This window comes from Lampetra planeri, chromosome 33 (assembly GCF_965212315.1).
Source record: "Lampetra planeri chromosome 33, kcLamPlan1.2.h2, whole genome shotgun sequence".
In the NCBI taxonomy this organism is placed as follows: Eukaryota; Metazoa; Chordata; class Hyperoartia; order Petromyzontiformes; family Petromyzontidae; genus Lampetra; species Lampetra planeri.
The window spans coordinates 7,811,381-7,828,153 of NC_136139.1; the positions used below are offsets into that span (position 1 = coordinate 7,811,381).

General features: G+C 42.8%; 1 protein-coding gene across 2 annotated transcripts in view; it reads left to right on the plus strand.

Moving 5' to 3' along the window:
- LOC144729733 (neurexin-1-like) overlaps window positions 1–16,773 on the plus strand; it is a 379,724-nt gene that overhangs the window by 130,831 nt on the left and 232,120 nt on the right. For both annotated transcript variants that reach the window (XM_078610192.1, XM_078610189.1), the window contains exons 6-7: window positions 2,932–3,135; window positions 6,147–6,173. In XM_078610192.1, the coding sequence (XP_078466318.1) occupies window positions 2,932–3,135; window positions 6,147–6,173 (231 nt within the window). The remainder of the gene's footprint in view (window positions 1–2,931; window positions 3,136–6,146; window positions 6,174–16,773) is intronic.

Below are 16,773 nucleotides of genomic sequence, written 5' to 3' on the forward strand. Positions count from 1 at the left end.
GTATATTATTCGCTTAATTTGCCTAAAGTTTAGCTCTGATAATTAAAAATATCGGTTTGACTGTCTTGCAATGACCGTTACTCTCATATACAGAGAGTGTGGGAAAGTGCTGCCCTCGATTGTGTGGACCAGAGGTCACTGAATGGAATTCAAGGGTGGCTCTGTAATATCCGCTTCCGTGAGCCATTCTCTAACATGGAGGGTTGAGCTGCTCTGTGAGAGGTCCAATGCTCGAGACATCACTCCAATATTGAGATATTTTATTCGTGTAAATGTTCAGTAAATAATTTGTCTGATTCTATCCCAAAAACTGCTTCCGCTACTTTATTTGATGCTGTCCAGTTACCCCATCTGGTCCTGCATTATTGTATCGCGGAATCGTAATGGATGGGGACAGTTTGGGGAGTCCTTTAATCCAGCAGTAGAAAAATCGTGGCTGTAAAGATAATGATAACCATGCCATCTATTTTTTGCCATTCATTTTTTTTAGATACATGATGGCAGTGCCTTATCACTTAATTTCAGGTGTTGTCTTCCATGGTCCCCAGCATTGCCCTTTTGCTACTGCTGATGCATGCGCGTGCTCGGGCGGCTGATGGAGCTTCTCGAATTTGACCGCCTCTGCCCCCCGCTTATCTCGCCGAGTAACAAGAGGCATCATGCCGTCGTCTGAATTTTGTTTCGTCAATGCGACGTCGGGTGACTTTGGACCTTTCCTCATCATTATCTCATGAATATCAGGGGGGTATATACTAAGGCCCAAGCAGTTTTTGCTCTCCTTTGTCTTGGCCGTTTTTTTTAATCTATCAATGAGGTGGTTCTGACGCAGTCCTCTATCATCGTTAGTTTTTTGCTGAAAGCAGCATTTTTTTGTTATCATACATGTATGAAACGTGGTAGTTTCTCTGCAGCTTGGGTGCCTTTGTGATGGAATGAAGACATAATAAGCTGCATTGTCACCTTGCAGCCAAACCGCTGCAGGAGTGACCCCCATTATGACAGAGCCACCACCTGCGTCGAGGATTACACGATGAAGGAAGCCCGCAATTACCCGTGGCCATTTTTGGCTCGCTCGGCTCTCCTGGCGATGCGACATCGACACAGTGCCTCATGCCGAACTATGTTTTTTTGCGATGCACATTTAACAGCGCTACGTGCCACTGTAGTTTTGTAAAACAAAAAATATTATTACAGAAGAAGTCTTGCAATCTTCACGGGGATGCTACCGTGGTGCAAACGGTTAGCACACGGGACGTGCAATCCAGAGGTCACTGATTCGATGTTATTTCCCGGTGCAGCAGTTGCAACGGTGGGCACGTTTCAACAATGCCACCCTGTCCACCCGGCAATAGAAATGGGTTGTCGATTGGCAGGTCGCGGATGGTGGGGTAAGGTGTGCGTACTCCCACCTCTTCCGAGACATCTGGCCTGCGTGGTGGAGCAGACACAATACACTCCAGTGTGGAGCTCTGTAGAGCTACCTCCACCACCCACTCCCCACGAGTGGAGACTCATCGACCAACAGTGGCATGAGCAAGCAAATTGCCAATTGCCTGGCTGCGCCTTCGCCCTTTTCGCCTTTTATTCTCGCCGTCCAGCTCTGCGCTCACGCTCACAGGTGGTCTTCTTATCTCACTGGTTTTTTGTTATTTTTTGGCGATAGATGCTTTTTTTGACTATTTTATTGCTTTGAGATATGCGCGGGGGGATTTATTTTTTTACGTCCGCATTTAAATGTGTACGTGTGCGGCTAATGCCTGTGAACAAACAAACAAAAACAATTGCACCTTCGGGGTACGCGCATCGCCTCCCTATAAACGCCACGCATTTTAACGGTGGAGCAGCATCTGGGTGCCGCATGCGTGCGGCTTGCCGTATCAATGCGATGCCAGTCTGTGTATTAGTTTTCAAAAACAAACATCATTGTCATTTAATCACGCTCGAGATGCATGATTTATGCATAGATGTTGTGTAGAAAATTGCTTTCTTTTACCAGACGTGGGTCATTAACCTCAGTTTTAATGACGAATTAATGTGATTACTCCATTAGACAAAATGATGAAGCTCATGATTCCACCCAAAGTGATTTAATGTCATTTTAAGGTAAAAAAGCAAAAGGCTTTACTCGTGCATAAATCATGACATCTTAGAATTGATCGCATCTGATGTATGGTGTCTTCCTGACACGTTTTAAAAAATAATATCAATTGACAACTTGGGAGCAATGACATGACCTTTTTTAACAGTACATTTTGCACGTGATATATTCGTAAGCTTGCACCTTTTTGACGGATTGGGTGTACAAAAATATACATTTGTCAGAAAGCCAAGGTTTATTTATGTATTTACGCCTATGTCATTAGGCTTTATCCACAATTGACCTTCAACAAAGGCATCGTCATTCATTTTGTGACAGTTCGGCTGATATGCTTTGTGGATGCAAAAGTAAATGATTTTAACAGCATTGATTCCCGTGACCCGTTTGACCCACACACATCTGCCGTGTTTCCAACACGCGGTGCCACGTTCGGCATTTTGCGATGGCAGCCTCTGGGAGCTGCGACACTCCGAACGATATTCTACAAACAATTTGTGAAGGTGACATCGATGGCGGCGACGTGCCCGCTGATCGATTGACTTTTTAAGTGACCGCCTGCATTACTCTTTCATGCAGATGCATTGTCGGAGAGCCCTCACCGATTGGCTTGCCTTGGCAAATTATACAAACAGATTCTGGGCCACATGCCGACTGCACGTTTGAAGGGTGGTAGTTCGCGATCGGCAACCTATCGTCATTCCAGCTTTCAGCTACCTTGGACAACGCGATGAGATGCAAAGGGAGTGTTGCCTAACCCTTCCCCCCCCGACTATCCCCTCATCTCCACCCCCCCTCCGGCCTGCCTCTCCTCCCCCGTCCGTTTGCGATTGCAGAGGCGTCGATCCTGAGCTACGACGGCTCCATGTTCATGAAGGTGGTGATGCCGGTGGTGATCCACACGGAGGCGGAGGACGTGACGCTGCGCTTCGTGTCGCAGCGCGCCTACGGCCTGCTGCTGGCCACGACGTCGCGCGACTCGGCGGACACGCTGAGGCTGGAGCTGGACAGCGCCCGCGTGAAGCTCACCATCAATCTAGGTATGGCGATCAAACCCTCGCTCATCGCCATAATAAGCGCCCCGTCAACCGTCGTCGGCAGGGGCGGTCAACATCCGTGGAAGCACTAAATTTGTTTGAATGCGATGTTCGGTTGATTTGTCTTTAAAATGTAAATGCTGTGGGAGGAAACAAAAACGTGTTTAGAATGATTGGCTAATTTACAACCTGGCGGTTTTATTTTTGCCAAAATGTAAGAAAAAAAATGTTGCTAAACGAATTCAGTGCATCCAATGATTTCCCCTTGGTCATTGGTTAAATCCCTCCCTCTGGATACATTTTGACATTCTCATTTTCACAACACGGTCTCCTATTTCTGTCCTCTGTTTTGTTTACATGAATCTATTTGTGATTCGTTCTTTTATTTATCTCTCTATCTGTGTACTGTCTTCAATCGGATACACACAAAAACCATTATATGGCATTTTGATAAATCGGTATTATGATTTGTGAGTTGATTCAAGCAGAAAAATAATGCATTTTCTTTTTGCATGGCATTTTCAAAATTACTCGCTTCGCTGCTTATGTGCAGATAATTTTCATTCCAGTGATGTGAGTGCTTTGCTTGTTCATGCATTCTATCACTCTCATCTTTTTTTCCCCATGAGTGCATTTCAGTGCCAGAAAAGGGGAAAAATTTAACGTGTAAAGTTTCACTTCGCTTTGGGAAAATGGCTTGTTGTTATTTTTGCTCATTAAATATTCCAAAACAACCTAACAAATTACATCTCGGTACTCCTGATTGAGTTGTCATCTTGAATTGAAAAGAATGTTGTTCACAATTTGCATGTGTCTTCCTTATTTACGTATGTATGCTTTTCCCCCTGCCAGATATCTGCAAACTATTTTGAATTATTGATGCTTCACTTAAACATCTCTCGTCACCTTCAATTGAATATATACGTTTGTTTTTTTTATTTCATGCCACGGCTGCCATTTTCAAATGTAATCGCATCTCTGCGGCGTTTTTCCTCTCCAGAATTGTGTCCGTTTCTTCGAACCATCAGTAACGTTCCATGCATCAACTCACACGAAAGTCCCCCTCCCCATCCTCTTGCTTTCTGGTATATCCCTTCAAAGGCCAAAGCCTGCGACCCTGAGCAGACAGCCATGGAACAACAGACTAAACGGTGCTGGCAGATGAAACGCGTAGCGTGTAGCAGAAGAAGCTCTCTCCGCTGAGCAAAAGAATGTCCGTGGCTACCTGTGGGTGGGACAGCAGCAACTGTAGTGATGTAGTGGAGAAAAAAAACATCTCAATCTACGCAATGTTTTTCATTCATTTAAGAATAAATAATTAAAGTCTACTTGCTTATAACATTTTAATAATGCTTTGATTGAATGAGCATTACAGTTGCTAATGCAAGAGTAAATGCATGTATGATTTGTTTTCGTAATAGCTGCTTTTATGGTTCAATATTTACTTTTATTGCAACTTGGTCGTATCGTTAAGGTCGTAAATCAATTGTAAATTACAGAGGCAATATTTTTTGTAATAAACTTCAATTAATTTCGGCTAGCTTATGTTAAATAGTAATTTTTAATTGAGCTTAGGAATTGATAGGGTTTTTTTGCACGGTAAGCGGTAGTCTTTTCTTTGCTTCGCATGTTTGCATTTGTTATAGAAATTTAATATACATTTAGCACTAGTTATAGAATGCAACAGTCATAAAAAAATTGTATTAGAGAATGTATAATGTAATTGTAATATACTTAGTGGGAAAACTAGACGTTTTTTTTATTATTTATAAGTTGATACTTTAGATGTATTGCAAGACTAGTGACTTCACTCACTTCAACCGTGTAAAAAAAAGCCGTCTTTCGGTTAAATACGATGAAATAATAATGCTAATCTCACGGGTTTGACTTGCAAAATGTAGAGCGAGGGTCAGTTAGCACTCACTGCCTGTCACCAGTTGCTCCATGACTGTTTGCACCGCCTTTTCTGTTGTGGTTGACGACACATGTCAAAGCAGGCCGCGTGATAACCTAACCTGGGTCAGATTTATGTCACTCTTTAGAGGAGGCACTAAGTCATAGAATCATAATAATCACAATATATTTAGGTGGACTAATGTAAAACAAAAAATTACTGCTTATCGCGGACTGCGTTAACGCTTCAAGAAACGGACAACGTACTTGAGTCGATATTTTTTGCAATATCTCAAACCACATAGGTATTTATACTGTGTGCATCACCTATGAACACACATAACGTATATAAAAGAAGAGGTACGGTAGTTATAAGTACGACGGCAACGTTGGAGAGATGAATTAGCAATCACGAATAAACACAATGTGCCTATTTAGCAATTTACTGTAGGAAGCAAATAATCAGAGGCAAATGAATGGGTAAAAAAAATCGCTATTTTAATTTGGCTGTAAACATTAAACGCCCGAGAGATGCTTTCATTATTTACCAAATATAATTGCACTTATTAAACAGCTTTTATGCTTATATGCCCCCCCGGAAGAAAAAACCCATCAGCTTTTATCACAATATGACAGAATACATGGTGCTTTGTAGTCATGCTAGCATTATGCAAGGGCATGAGTGACATACCTAAGTTAATTTGATTACAGCTATTCTAGTCCTATATATAAAGGGTGCCCAGGTTAAGCTATTACGCGGCGTATGTTTGTAAGTGGCCATTTTTAACCGAGCTAAAAATTAATGTCTATTTCTTAAGAGTTAACAATAAATGATCTAAACAATAACAACAAAAATAAGCTGACTTTTGTATTCATGCTTAAAATATGTGTTTTTTTAATAACAGTTACACTTATATTAATTAAACTTTAATTGTGTGCTGTACAACTCCTGGTTGAGTAATTGTTTGCTCAGGGCGTTTTATTGTAACTAGTGTAATTAAAATGGCCACATTTTTTGCGTGTGTCTGTCCCCGGAAGGGTGGCCTGCATTTTTATTGGATGTCTGCAGCAGTTACCTTGAAGGATGTAACTTCATATTTCACATTCTCTCCCCCATCTAGATTGTGTCAGGATAAAGTGTAACTCCAGTAAGTTGCTATTCAACGTTTTTTTCCCACTCTTTGTCCCCCTTGTATCGTTACTTATAATCACACTTAATATTCAAAAATGTCAGTTATCTTATTCTGGGCTTTACATTGGTAACTGGAATTGCAAAAGGTAACTGTTAATTAAAGGTGAGAAAAAACAACTTAAAAAATTATTCCAACATTAATTTGCATGTCTATTTTCTTGCGTTGGTTACTACGATACAGTAACGGACGTTTTTAAAATGCATGTTCCTGAAACAAACTGTATCGGTCTATACTTTGTGCATGTGGTGTTTGTTTTTACAGAACCAATTGTAAGTATGATAATTATTGTTCCGTTTTTTGTTAAAATGTTTTGCGAATGTTGAACTTTTGACGGTGTATTATCGACTTTTTCGCAAATAGTACTACAGTTTAATGTTGCATACACATATATGTTAACATTCATTAGACATTTTCTTTAAAAAAACAGAGAATTTCAAATACATAACTACGATGTGTGTCAAATTTTGATTTAAAGCTTTCGTGACGGCAGGGATTCATATTCTTGGTTCTTTCGGTAAAGTCACGTAGAAGGGAAATAATGAAATAATAAAAATATCAAACAATTAAATTCTCACGACGTTACGACTGCAACACAAGCATTCAAAACGTCGTGATAATTATATTGTTTTTTATTTTAATAATTTTATTATTTCCCTTCTACGTGACTTTACCGAAAGAACCAAGAATGTGTGTGTGTGTATATATATACCTAGTTTCGATATATAGTAATTTCTGTATATAAGCCGCTATAAGCAACAACTGAAATTCATGGGGAGGCCCCTCATCCAGCACTTGGTGGATTGACAGAAGGCTGTATTGTATTATTATAATCATCATCAAAGGAAATTCCTAATCTTCAGTGTAAAGAAATATGATGAAATAATCAATTATGGTTGAGATATTGTTTGCAAAACATCATATCATTACAGATTTTAAGTCGTGACTTTCACAGGTGGCAGGGTGTATAGTGCAGATGTTAACTTCAGCACAACACAATAATCATTCAAGTTGAGAAAGTTAAAAGTACCACATTCGGTATTAATGTAGTTTAATGTATACGTTGTCATTACAGAAGGGAATCCATAAAATAATGACTCTCGGATAGGACCCATATGGGACAAGTGTTATAAAATAAGGTGTAAAGTTCCATAACTTACTTCTGTGTATATGTCATAATTTACCGAATTAGCACAGCCTTACGATGTTGTAAACATATTTGAAACGCGTTAAAGTGCCAACATTTTGAGAGTTGTTCAACTGTGATCACAGCATCAGGCACAAGCTAACATCTCGCTAATCATTCAACATAGCGCGTGGGTTTTCACAGCCTTTGTAATCAAAGTCTGGTCTTTCCTCCGAGGAAGCAGATTGAAGAAATCTTCTCTTAAGCTCTCGCCATTCACTAATGTGGGCATCACGTTCCCTTCAAAAGCATTCAACCGCTCAAGATGCCCACACGTGACCTAACCCTGAGCACTTAATTTGTATGATTCCACAATCTATTATATTCTTGCGCATGATGACAATATGTTCAGGAGTCAAAATGTCAATGTCGAGGTCTGGTAGCCATGACAGGGCTTCAGGAGAAAGTCTGTTTAGTGTTTTGCCCTTCCTACATTGAACAAGAGCGCAGACTACAGTGGTGCACTTTATGGTCCATAGCTTGGGTTGCAAGGCCACAGCTGCCATGTGGCTTGTCTTTGATGTTCTATTCATGACGGAGCTTTGTGCAATAACCTGTTGATGTTCTAATGCGGTTGATTGTTACACCAGTGTCTCCGAGGCACCTCAAAGCCAGGAAGTGTGATGTTTAGGTCTCGATCGAGGCATTTATTATCGACGTCCGCGTTGTTCCACTTTTTTCACCAGCGTTCTTCCGGATCTGGATGAGATTTTAGGATGGTGACAGCGTGATCCCAGAAGGGGAATCGAGGATTTGAGTCAGTGGGGGAGTTACATTGTTGACGTCTTGGTTGATTGGGAAGAGGATTGTGGTTGGCAAGAAACACTTGTAAACTCCCGTGCAGTTTGAATGTCTCTGCGGATATTTGGTGTTCACCAGAACAGCGAGACGAGGGGGTTGGTCGGTTTCAGTGTTCCAGGTATGATGTGCATCGCGTTATTTAATTGTACAGTTAGCAGTTTTGTGTACGAGGTCCCCGACCAGACTGGAGCACAATACTTTGCTACTGAGCAGATTAGTGATCAGGGTAGTAGATACCAGGACATCAGCTGGGGTGCCCTAAGCTGTTCTTGCGAGTCTTTTTTGCAGCAGGGCGATTCTTGATTTGGTCTTTTCACAGATGTGTTTTATGTGGGGCTTGAAGGTCACGCTTATGTTCACGATAACTCCTAGATCTCTTGCAGTGGGGTCATAGCACACTGGGCTACCACAGAAGGAAGACACATCAAGCGTGGCATCTGCTCATTGATTGTTCAGGTGGAAAGTGGTTGTGGTGGTTTTTGATGGCCTTGTTTGGAGTTTCCAGCATTTACAGTATTGGCAATGTTATTGAGTGGTGTGCCATGTGCAGCAAAGTATACATCTTCTGCATCTGCGAGATCATGGTGATGATATCATCTCACACCTCCAATTAGCACGGTTAGCTACGTACGGTATGAAAGAAGTTCAACATACAGTACATGCATACAATGTGCATGGCAAGTCTTTTTTATGCATGTGAAATAGTGATGCTGCTATATTTGTATTTACCAGGCAACAAGGTCCACTGAGTTGTATAGCACTTTATTCAGAAGCAACCTGGCCACAAATGATAACTCAATGAAGTGGCTTATCAAGTGCAAATGTATAGCAGCCAAATGTTTCTAAATGTGGAGGGAAAGACCGGAGGACCCGGAGAAAAATCCACGTGACTATGGGGATAACATGAAAACTCCAAATATACAGGCGTCAGCGTCGGGATCGAACCCATGACCTCCTGCATACCATCGAGGGAGTTAACATGTCGCCACTGCGATGCCAATGCTAGTTGCGAGCCTTGAGGGAGGCCATTGTACCTAATTCATTTGTGGCTGTGTTTGCTGGTAAGCCGTGCCCTGAGAGTGCAGTTGTTGAGCATCGGTCGATTAGGTGTACAGTAGAAGGGCATCTGATGATTTTGGCCAACTTCAGCAGCAGCCCATGACGCCAAACATAAGCAGCAGAGAGAGGTCAATCATTGCCCTGCCAGTTTTCTGTTGACGCTGAAGGTAACGATCTGTTCACAGCAGCTACGGCCAATTCGAAATCCGGCTCGTTCGGGAGGCAGTTGGGGGTCGAAAATGGGGGTAAATTCTGGCAAGCGTGGCACACTCCATCAACTTGGAGGTGGAGGACAAGAGGGGTATTGGCCTGTATGTATGTACGCATGATTGGACTTCTTTTCGCATCGTACGTAGCCAACCGTGCTAATAGGAGACGCAGCTGTAGTTGCAGTCTTGTGACTTTCTGGGTTTCAGAATGACAATGACTTTGGTTTGCTTCCATTCTTTCAAGATTTTGCCTGTCGTGTGTTCTAGAGTGAAGATGTTTGCTAGCGGATGTTGTCCGTATAGTCCCAGTTTCATAGGAACTCAGGAAACAGGCCATCATATCCCGGTGCCTTGTCGGACTTTGTGACCCTGAGGGCTGCTTCTACTTACATTTTTTGTGTGTTTAGTTTGTTGTCTTTCCCCCGCACCTCCGATTAACACGGTTGACTGCGTACCTGCAAAAGAAGTACAGCGCACATACGTAGGTGCATACTTTCGCGACGGTGTATGGTTTTGTTAGATCTGTTGCTGGCAATAGTTTACTCATGGTGACGTCGAGTTGTTTCCGGACAGCTTGTTTGGTGAGCTTCTCAATTGGTGCCTTAGAACAAGACAGCGTGTGCGAAGCCACAGCGTTCACTGTGTTGGTTTTGAGGCACCGAGGTTCCGTAGGCACTGTCAGGCTCCACGGCTTGAGTGAGTGAAGTCCAATTCTGCAGTGACGTCCTCGCAATGTTTTATTCGTGCGGAGTTTGTGGACTTCGGCAGTGCAGTGCCCTTATCTTGGTTTCCAGTTCTGATTAACTTTTTTGTAAGAGTTCTGTTTCTGGTTGCCAACATGGCATACAACTTTTTCGATACCCCCTCTGGATGTTGTCTTTTTTTGGCAGGTGTCAGAATTTTGATGAATTTATCTACGTTTTCAGGGCTTTGGCTCCTGCTTCTTCAATTGGGTTTTGGTTTATTTTTCCTCGCCGGGCCATTTGGCCTTCCAAATGATCCAATGTGGCCCTGAAGTTTGAGGTTATGACCGATATGTGCGGTGACAGTTGGCTCTTTGGGAAATTGCCAATAATTGTTTCGTGAGGCAACTAGTGGCTGTCCACTCTTTTCCTTTGAGATGAAGGATACATCTGGGTTGTAGTCCTTTTTTTCACTGCACTGAGTGAAATGTGCCCGGTTTTTTACGGTTGTGTATAAGGAATCTGTCCAGTGCCGACGACCATTCCTCGAGTTTTTCTCCGGCTTCATAATTTTTTGAGTGGCCCCCCACATGTTTGTGCGGGGGTGGCTTTTGAAGTCCCCCCCACCCCCACGTCTTAAAGCCGCGTGAGTGGCTGCTGGCGGAAGTGGTGATGGCCATTCCTTATCCGGGGGCTTTATAAACATTGACGACCGTCACGCGACCAACTTGCGACAGTTATTGTCTGCGTGCCGTCACTTGTGGCGGTGGTGAACTTGCAAGCATGGTTCATTTTTAGGCCTTGCCTGGTGTAGGTGGCAAGGTCATGTTTAGGGTGGTAGATGGCAGCAACAATGGTGTAAATATTTAATATATAACTTGCCATCCGTGTGCTGCTCTCAACGTGTGGCTCCTGTAAGGCGACGACGTCAACGTTTTTCCGCCCATTAGATTTCTGCCCAGGAAGTCACATTTAGGTCTGGAGAGTCCTTCAGTGTTTTGTTGGTGCACTTCAAAGATCTCGTATTGGAATCTCCAATAACAGTGCATTCTTGGCGATTATCCTTCGAGCTCAATGAGCGCGTGGCATGCAACATGTTGGGAGTGCCCTCCAGGCTGGGACCAGATGTTGCTTTTTCAGTGAAAGCTTCCTTACCTGGTGACCGGAGCTGGGAACAGATCGAGCTTGACTGAAAACCGTAGTTCATGGGTCACAGCAGAAATCGCTACCACATGAGGTGGACAAATTTAGTTGCACCAATTTATTTCTATGGCTAATAACAATTATTTGATGACCCCCCTCGTTTCAAATGATTATCACATCATTCATTGTTGTTGGCCACATTAAGACATTGGTGCCACTAATGTTATGCCACCTCAGGTGGTACAGACAATTAAATATTTGGTCCGGGATCATGGGCTACCGGGGGTGCAGCCACTGTGGGTTGCATGGGTGTCTGAACACCACCAAACAATTTTAGATGTGGCCAAGAGACCCACCAAACTTTAAATAAATATCACGGTTTTTATGAGTCCGTGTTTTTCTCCCTTCAAATAGGTGACTTTCTGTGCTTATTTGTGCGTCGCTCTGCATGTCCGTAAGCGAGTTTCAGTGTGCGTTTGCCCAACTGGGCTGGGCATGCCCAACCAACGTATTTGAGAGGGCCGTGGTAGGGGCCTGATGGCTGTCTGCCATACTGTGCCGTGACCAATGGAGAGGGGCGGGGGGGGGCAGGAGGTGAGTGGTGGGCACTGGATCGGCCACTAGATGGCAATCAAGAGTTCGTCTGTCCTGCCCTGTGTAAAGTGGTTCTAAAACTACCGTGGCACATCCACAGGACGTTGCACGGCACACCAGTTGCAAAGCGCTGACCTAAGGTATCAAATACATTTGTGGTATTGATTAATTTAAAAGACTAACAAAAAATATATCTTTGATGACCCACCCATTTCACACGGTTATCTTACAATTCACTGTCGTTGGCCACATCAATATATCAGAACCACTCAAGGTATTGCCTCCTCAGGTGGTACAGGTAATCCCTGCTTAACGGCATAATTGCGCTCACGAACAGTGCGACTTTAAGTGGAACCACGTTAAGTGAACCCATTTTTCCCATAAGAAATCAAATAAAGTTGGAGGTTACGTTCCGATGTAGGTTTATGTTTTACCAAGCAAAAACACGGTTATACGTTTAAATACGGCAACATAATATTAAAGAAATGCAGACAGCAATGAAATAAATACGAACAAATAAATAGCAGATTTAATAAGATAACACTCACCAATGATGGATGTGCAGCGGGCATATAGCCGTTTTTGACTCGTGGTTCAGAAGGATGAATCACAAACGCATGCTATAACTTTATTATTCAAATATCGGTTCACACACAACAGAATGGCATAGAGAATGAAGACTGAGATAGGGCGCAAGGGATGATGGAACTGCTCCACGTTTTGCTACGCACAACTACGCTCTCCGCCCCACAAAGTAGTTCCCGTTGCTAGCAGCGACGGCGTAAAAGCGAACGTCGCGACGTTATAAGGGACTATATTCCCGATTGTATTGTTGATGGTATAATGAAACGTTGATCGAATCGACGTTAAGCGAGGACTCCCTGAACTGAAAAGTGAAATATCTGGTCTGGGCTAAGGGACTACCAAGGGTGCAGCTACTGTGGGTATTGTGGGTGTCCGGACACCACCAAACATCATTAGATACGGCTAAGAGACACCCAAAACACTTTGGATAAACATCATGGTATTTGTGAGTCCGCGGCATTCTCCCTTCAACAAGGTGACGTAAGTGCTGACATGTGCCGAAGATGCGACCTTCAAATGCACGGTAGCCCATTAAACAGTAGTTTAGTGTCAAGTAAGTCACCAATAATTCCATAGCTTGAATATCGTCAGAGTACAAGTCGAGCACCACTTATCCATGAATAGGTGGGGAGTGAACTTCATGGGCCCTGTCTGCAATCTGCTCAGTAACTACTGGGAATCATTCACTTGCAGGGTGCTCCCCCCCCCCCCCCGCTTCCGCAGTGTGTGGCCGATGACCCGGATGCAATTCAGAGGGGACAATCCTGGCTAAATCCAGCAAAACCCTCCATGAACTCATGCACTGTGGGTGCAGGGGAACACGTGGAGGGTTGTGCAAAGTGCTATCCCAGCTAAGCTTGACAGCAATACAGTGGTACCCCGGAGATCGAACGAAATTCGTTCCAGAAGGCCATTCGAACACCGATTTGTTCAAACACCGAATTCATTTTCCCCATAAGAATTAATGTAAATTACATTAATTGGTTTCAGACACAAGAAATCTCTCATTATAAAGCATTTTTACACGAAGTTTACAGTAATTACATGCATAAAATCATACAAAAAAACAAGCAAAACAATAAATAAATGGAATAAATGAATAAATATATGAAATAAATGAAATAAATGAACATTGAACTTCACTTTACCTGTAGTAAGGAGAGTTGTTGGCTTGAGTGGAAGGCGGTGAGGAGGAGGTGGTGGTGTTATTGTTTGGAAGGGGAGTCCCCTTTGTCTGGGCAAGCGTCATGCCCGCTGGCCATACACATCTCAACCGTACAGGTTCTTTCAAGTCACGATTGCCCGTTCGACCTCCGAATTTTGTTCAGTTGCCGGGACAAAAAATATTCGGAAATATCGTCCGAACACCGATTTGTTCGAGTTCTGGTGCATTCGATCTCCCGGGTTCTACTGTATATGTATATCTGAATGCGCTGGACACCGCAGTAGACAATAGAAATTGAGCATTCATTAGGTCCGATCTGGACTAGCGTGAGTCATTCTAGTGTGTGTGTCATGTCATGTCGAGGTGAGTGATCATTTAAATGTTAACTGTCAGGTATATGATGCTGTCACCACACGTGATTAAATATTATTCTAGGACATCTCAGGGAGATGAAAATTTGTACAGATGTTAATTTCGGTCAAGTTGCCTACATTGTTATTTGAAAAGGTCAGACATGTATAAATACATTTTTTCATACTGTGTTTATGTAAATGGCCCCTAAAAATATAGGGTTCATGGAATTTTAACCCAAATTTTTAAAACCCTTCTCCCAGTCACCTATTTCTTGCAACAGTTTCTGCCCGAACAAGTTACATTTTTAGGGGCCATCCATTTAGTACGTACCTAAAAAAATCTGTCAAAACTTGATCCCCCCCTCCCCCCCCAACGCGGAAACGATCAAGGATTAATAATATTAACGTGTTTAAGCAAACAGATAGTCCACCGCCGGCTGCATTAAATAATTAAGTTGCGTACCTTTAAAACGTTTGTCTGGTGTGCGCTCGGTTCAAACGCCCACTGAACACAGTCGGACAGGTGACGTATTATAGGGATTTCGTCAACACGCGCAGTGTCAGGCTGAAGCACAGCAGCGTGAGAGCTGCAGTCAGGGGCACGGTGGCACACAAGTGACGCCTCTCCCACAGTCCCACTTCTCCCTGTAGTCCTTGTTGTCTGACAGCTAAATAAACTGAACTGTGGCTCATTTGAAGGCCAATGTAGACGAATTATTATCGAGGCTTCACCCCCCCCCGCCCCCATTTCCTATGCGTACGTACATAGTCAGTAGACCCCCTATACGCAAGCGTACGAATTTGGGTTAACCCCCCCTCCCCCCTCCATGCGTACGTACTAAATGGATGGCCCCTTAACGGCGATCATTCAGTACTGAAAACCGTATACGTTAACTTATAGCTGCACAAATTGAGTGCTTTTCTCACACTTTGAACAAACTCTTGTGTTAAGTTGACCATAATAGATGCACTCGTACAAAAAGTCATGTTTACATCAAGAGTTTTACATGCTTTCACCACGGTTCTTAACGAGACCCAACCAGCCAGCACCTTGGAACGTAAAACAACGTCAATCATTGCCAAGTCATCAATTCCCAAGAAAGAGCAATACCTGATCAAACTAAGGGCATCTAAACCGCCAAGACTTTATGGGCTACCAAAAATTCACAAACCTGATGTCACATTAAGACCCATAGTTTGTACAATAGGTTCTGCCACGTACAAATAAGCACAATACGAACGAAACAAATACAGCCCTACATCGGTAGGACGTCTTCGTTCATCAAAAACTCTGAACATCTCCTAAATATAATTAAAGATATTATGCTTAACCCTAATGATAGTCTCGTAAGTTTTTATGTGACTTCTCTGTTCACGAGGGTTCCGGTCAACGAGTCAATTAGAGTACTCGACACTCTGGTAACGAACAAATGTTTAGCCAAAGATATCCCAAGACGAGCTGAACACTGTCTAAAGAACACCTACTTCTCGTGGCAAGGTGACTTCTATAAACAAAAGGAAGGAGCAGCAATGGGCTCTCCTTTGTCTCCTGTGATAGCGAATTTGTACATGCAAGATTTTGAAACAAAAGCAATAGCTTCAAGCACACTAAAACCATCTGCTTGGTTTAGATATGTGAATGACACATTGGTGGTCTGGCCACACAACAAAGATACACTGAACGCATTTCTAAATCATCTCAACTCGCAAAACCATACATCCAGTTCACCATGGAAGTGGAAGCTGACAGAACTCTACCATTTCTGGATATTCTACTCGGACGGGGTCGAAATGGTAAACTACCACAGTGTTTACCGAAAGAAAACGCATACTGACGCCTTTCTGAATGGAGAGTCACACCATCACCCCACACAGAAATCTGCTCATATCAAGATGCTCATTCATCGAGCTAAGAAAGTGTCAGATGGTGACAGGCTGAGAAGTGAAATTCAACATGTTAAAGAAGCGCTGCAAATGAACGGTTATAATGATGCACATATCAACAAGGCATTGAATGCCAAAACCAAATCAAATAACACGAGCATTGAAACTGCCCAAGTAATTAAAACGATCAAAATACCGTACATTGTGGGAGTAACTGATAAACTAGCCAGATGTTTGGAAAAACAAAACATCCGAGTCGGATTTGTCACGGTACATAAAATTTAGAAATGAATATCTGGTACAAAAGATGTATTACCGAAGCTATCAACAGAAGGTGTGTACAAGATTAAATGCACGTGCGGTAAATGTTATGTTGGGCAAACAGGACGAATTATCAGCACGAAACTAAAAGAACATCAGATAAATATTAAATTCTCCCAAATACAACTGTCAGCAGTAGCAAAACACAGGTGCCAACAAGGACACTCAATTGATTTTGATAATGTTGAAGTTCTGTGCAAAACTAGCTACTACTGGCCAAGACTAATTAGATAATCTATCGAAATTGAAGAAATAAAAATAACTTTAACCGTCCGGATAGCTACCACCTTAGTGCTGCGTGGAAGCGAATCATCAAATGATACATGATGCCTACGAAGGGCATCATACTTCAATAGGGATTACCGTAGGTAGGGCTATTTTAATATACACAATAGACAGGAAGGACAAGTTCAAAGGGCTTGCATAATGCACATGCATAATGTACGTTGACTCAGTAATCCCTCCCCCGCCCCCACACGTGGCGCAAGAGCGCAGAAGTGTGGTCACCACATCTACGCCTCTATAAGGAACGAAACAGGTGGACTTCTCCACAAATCTGTCTGTCGCCTGATGAA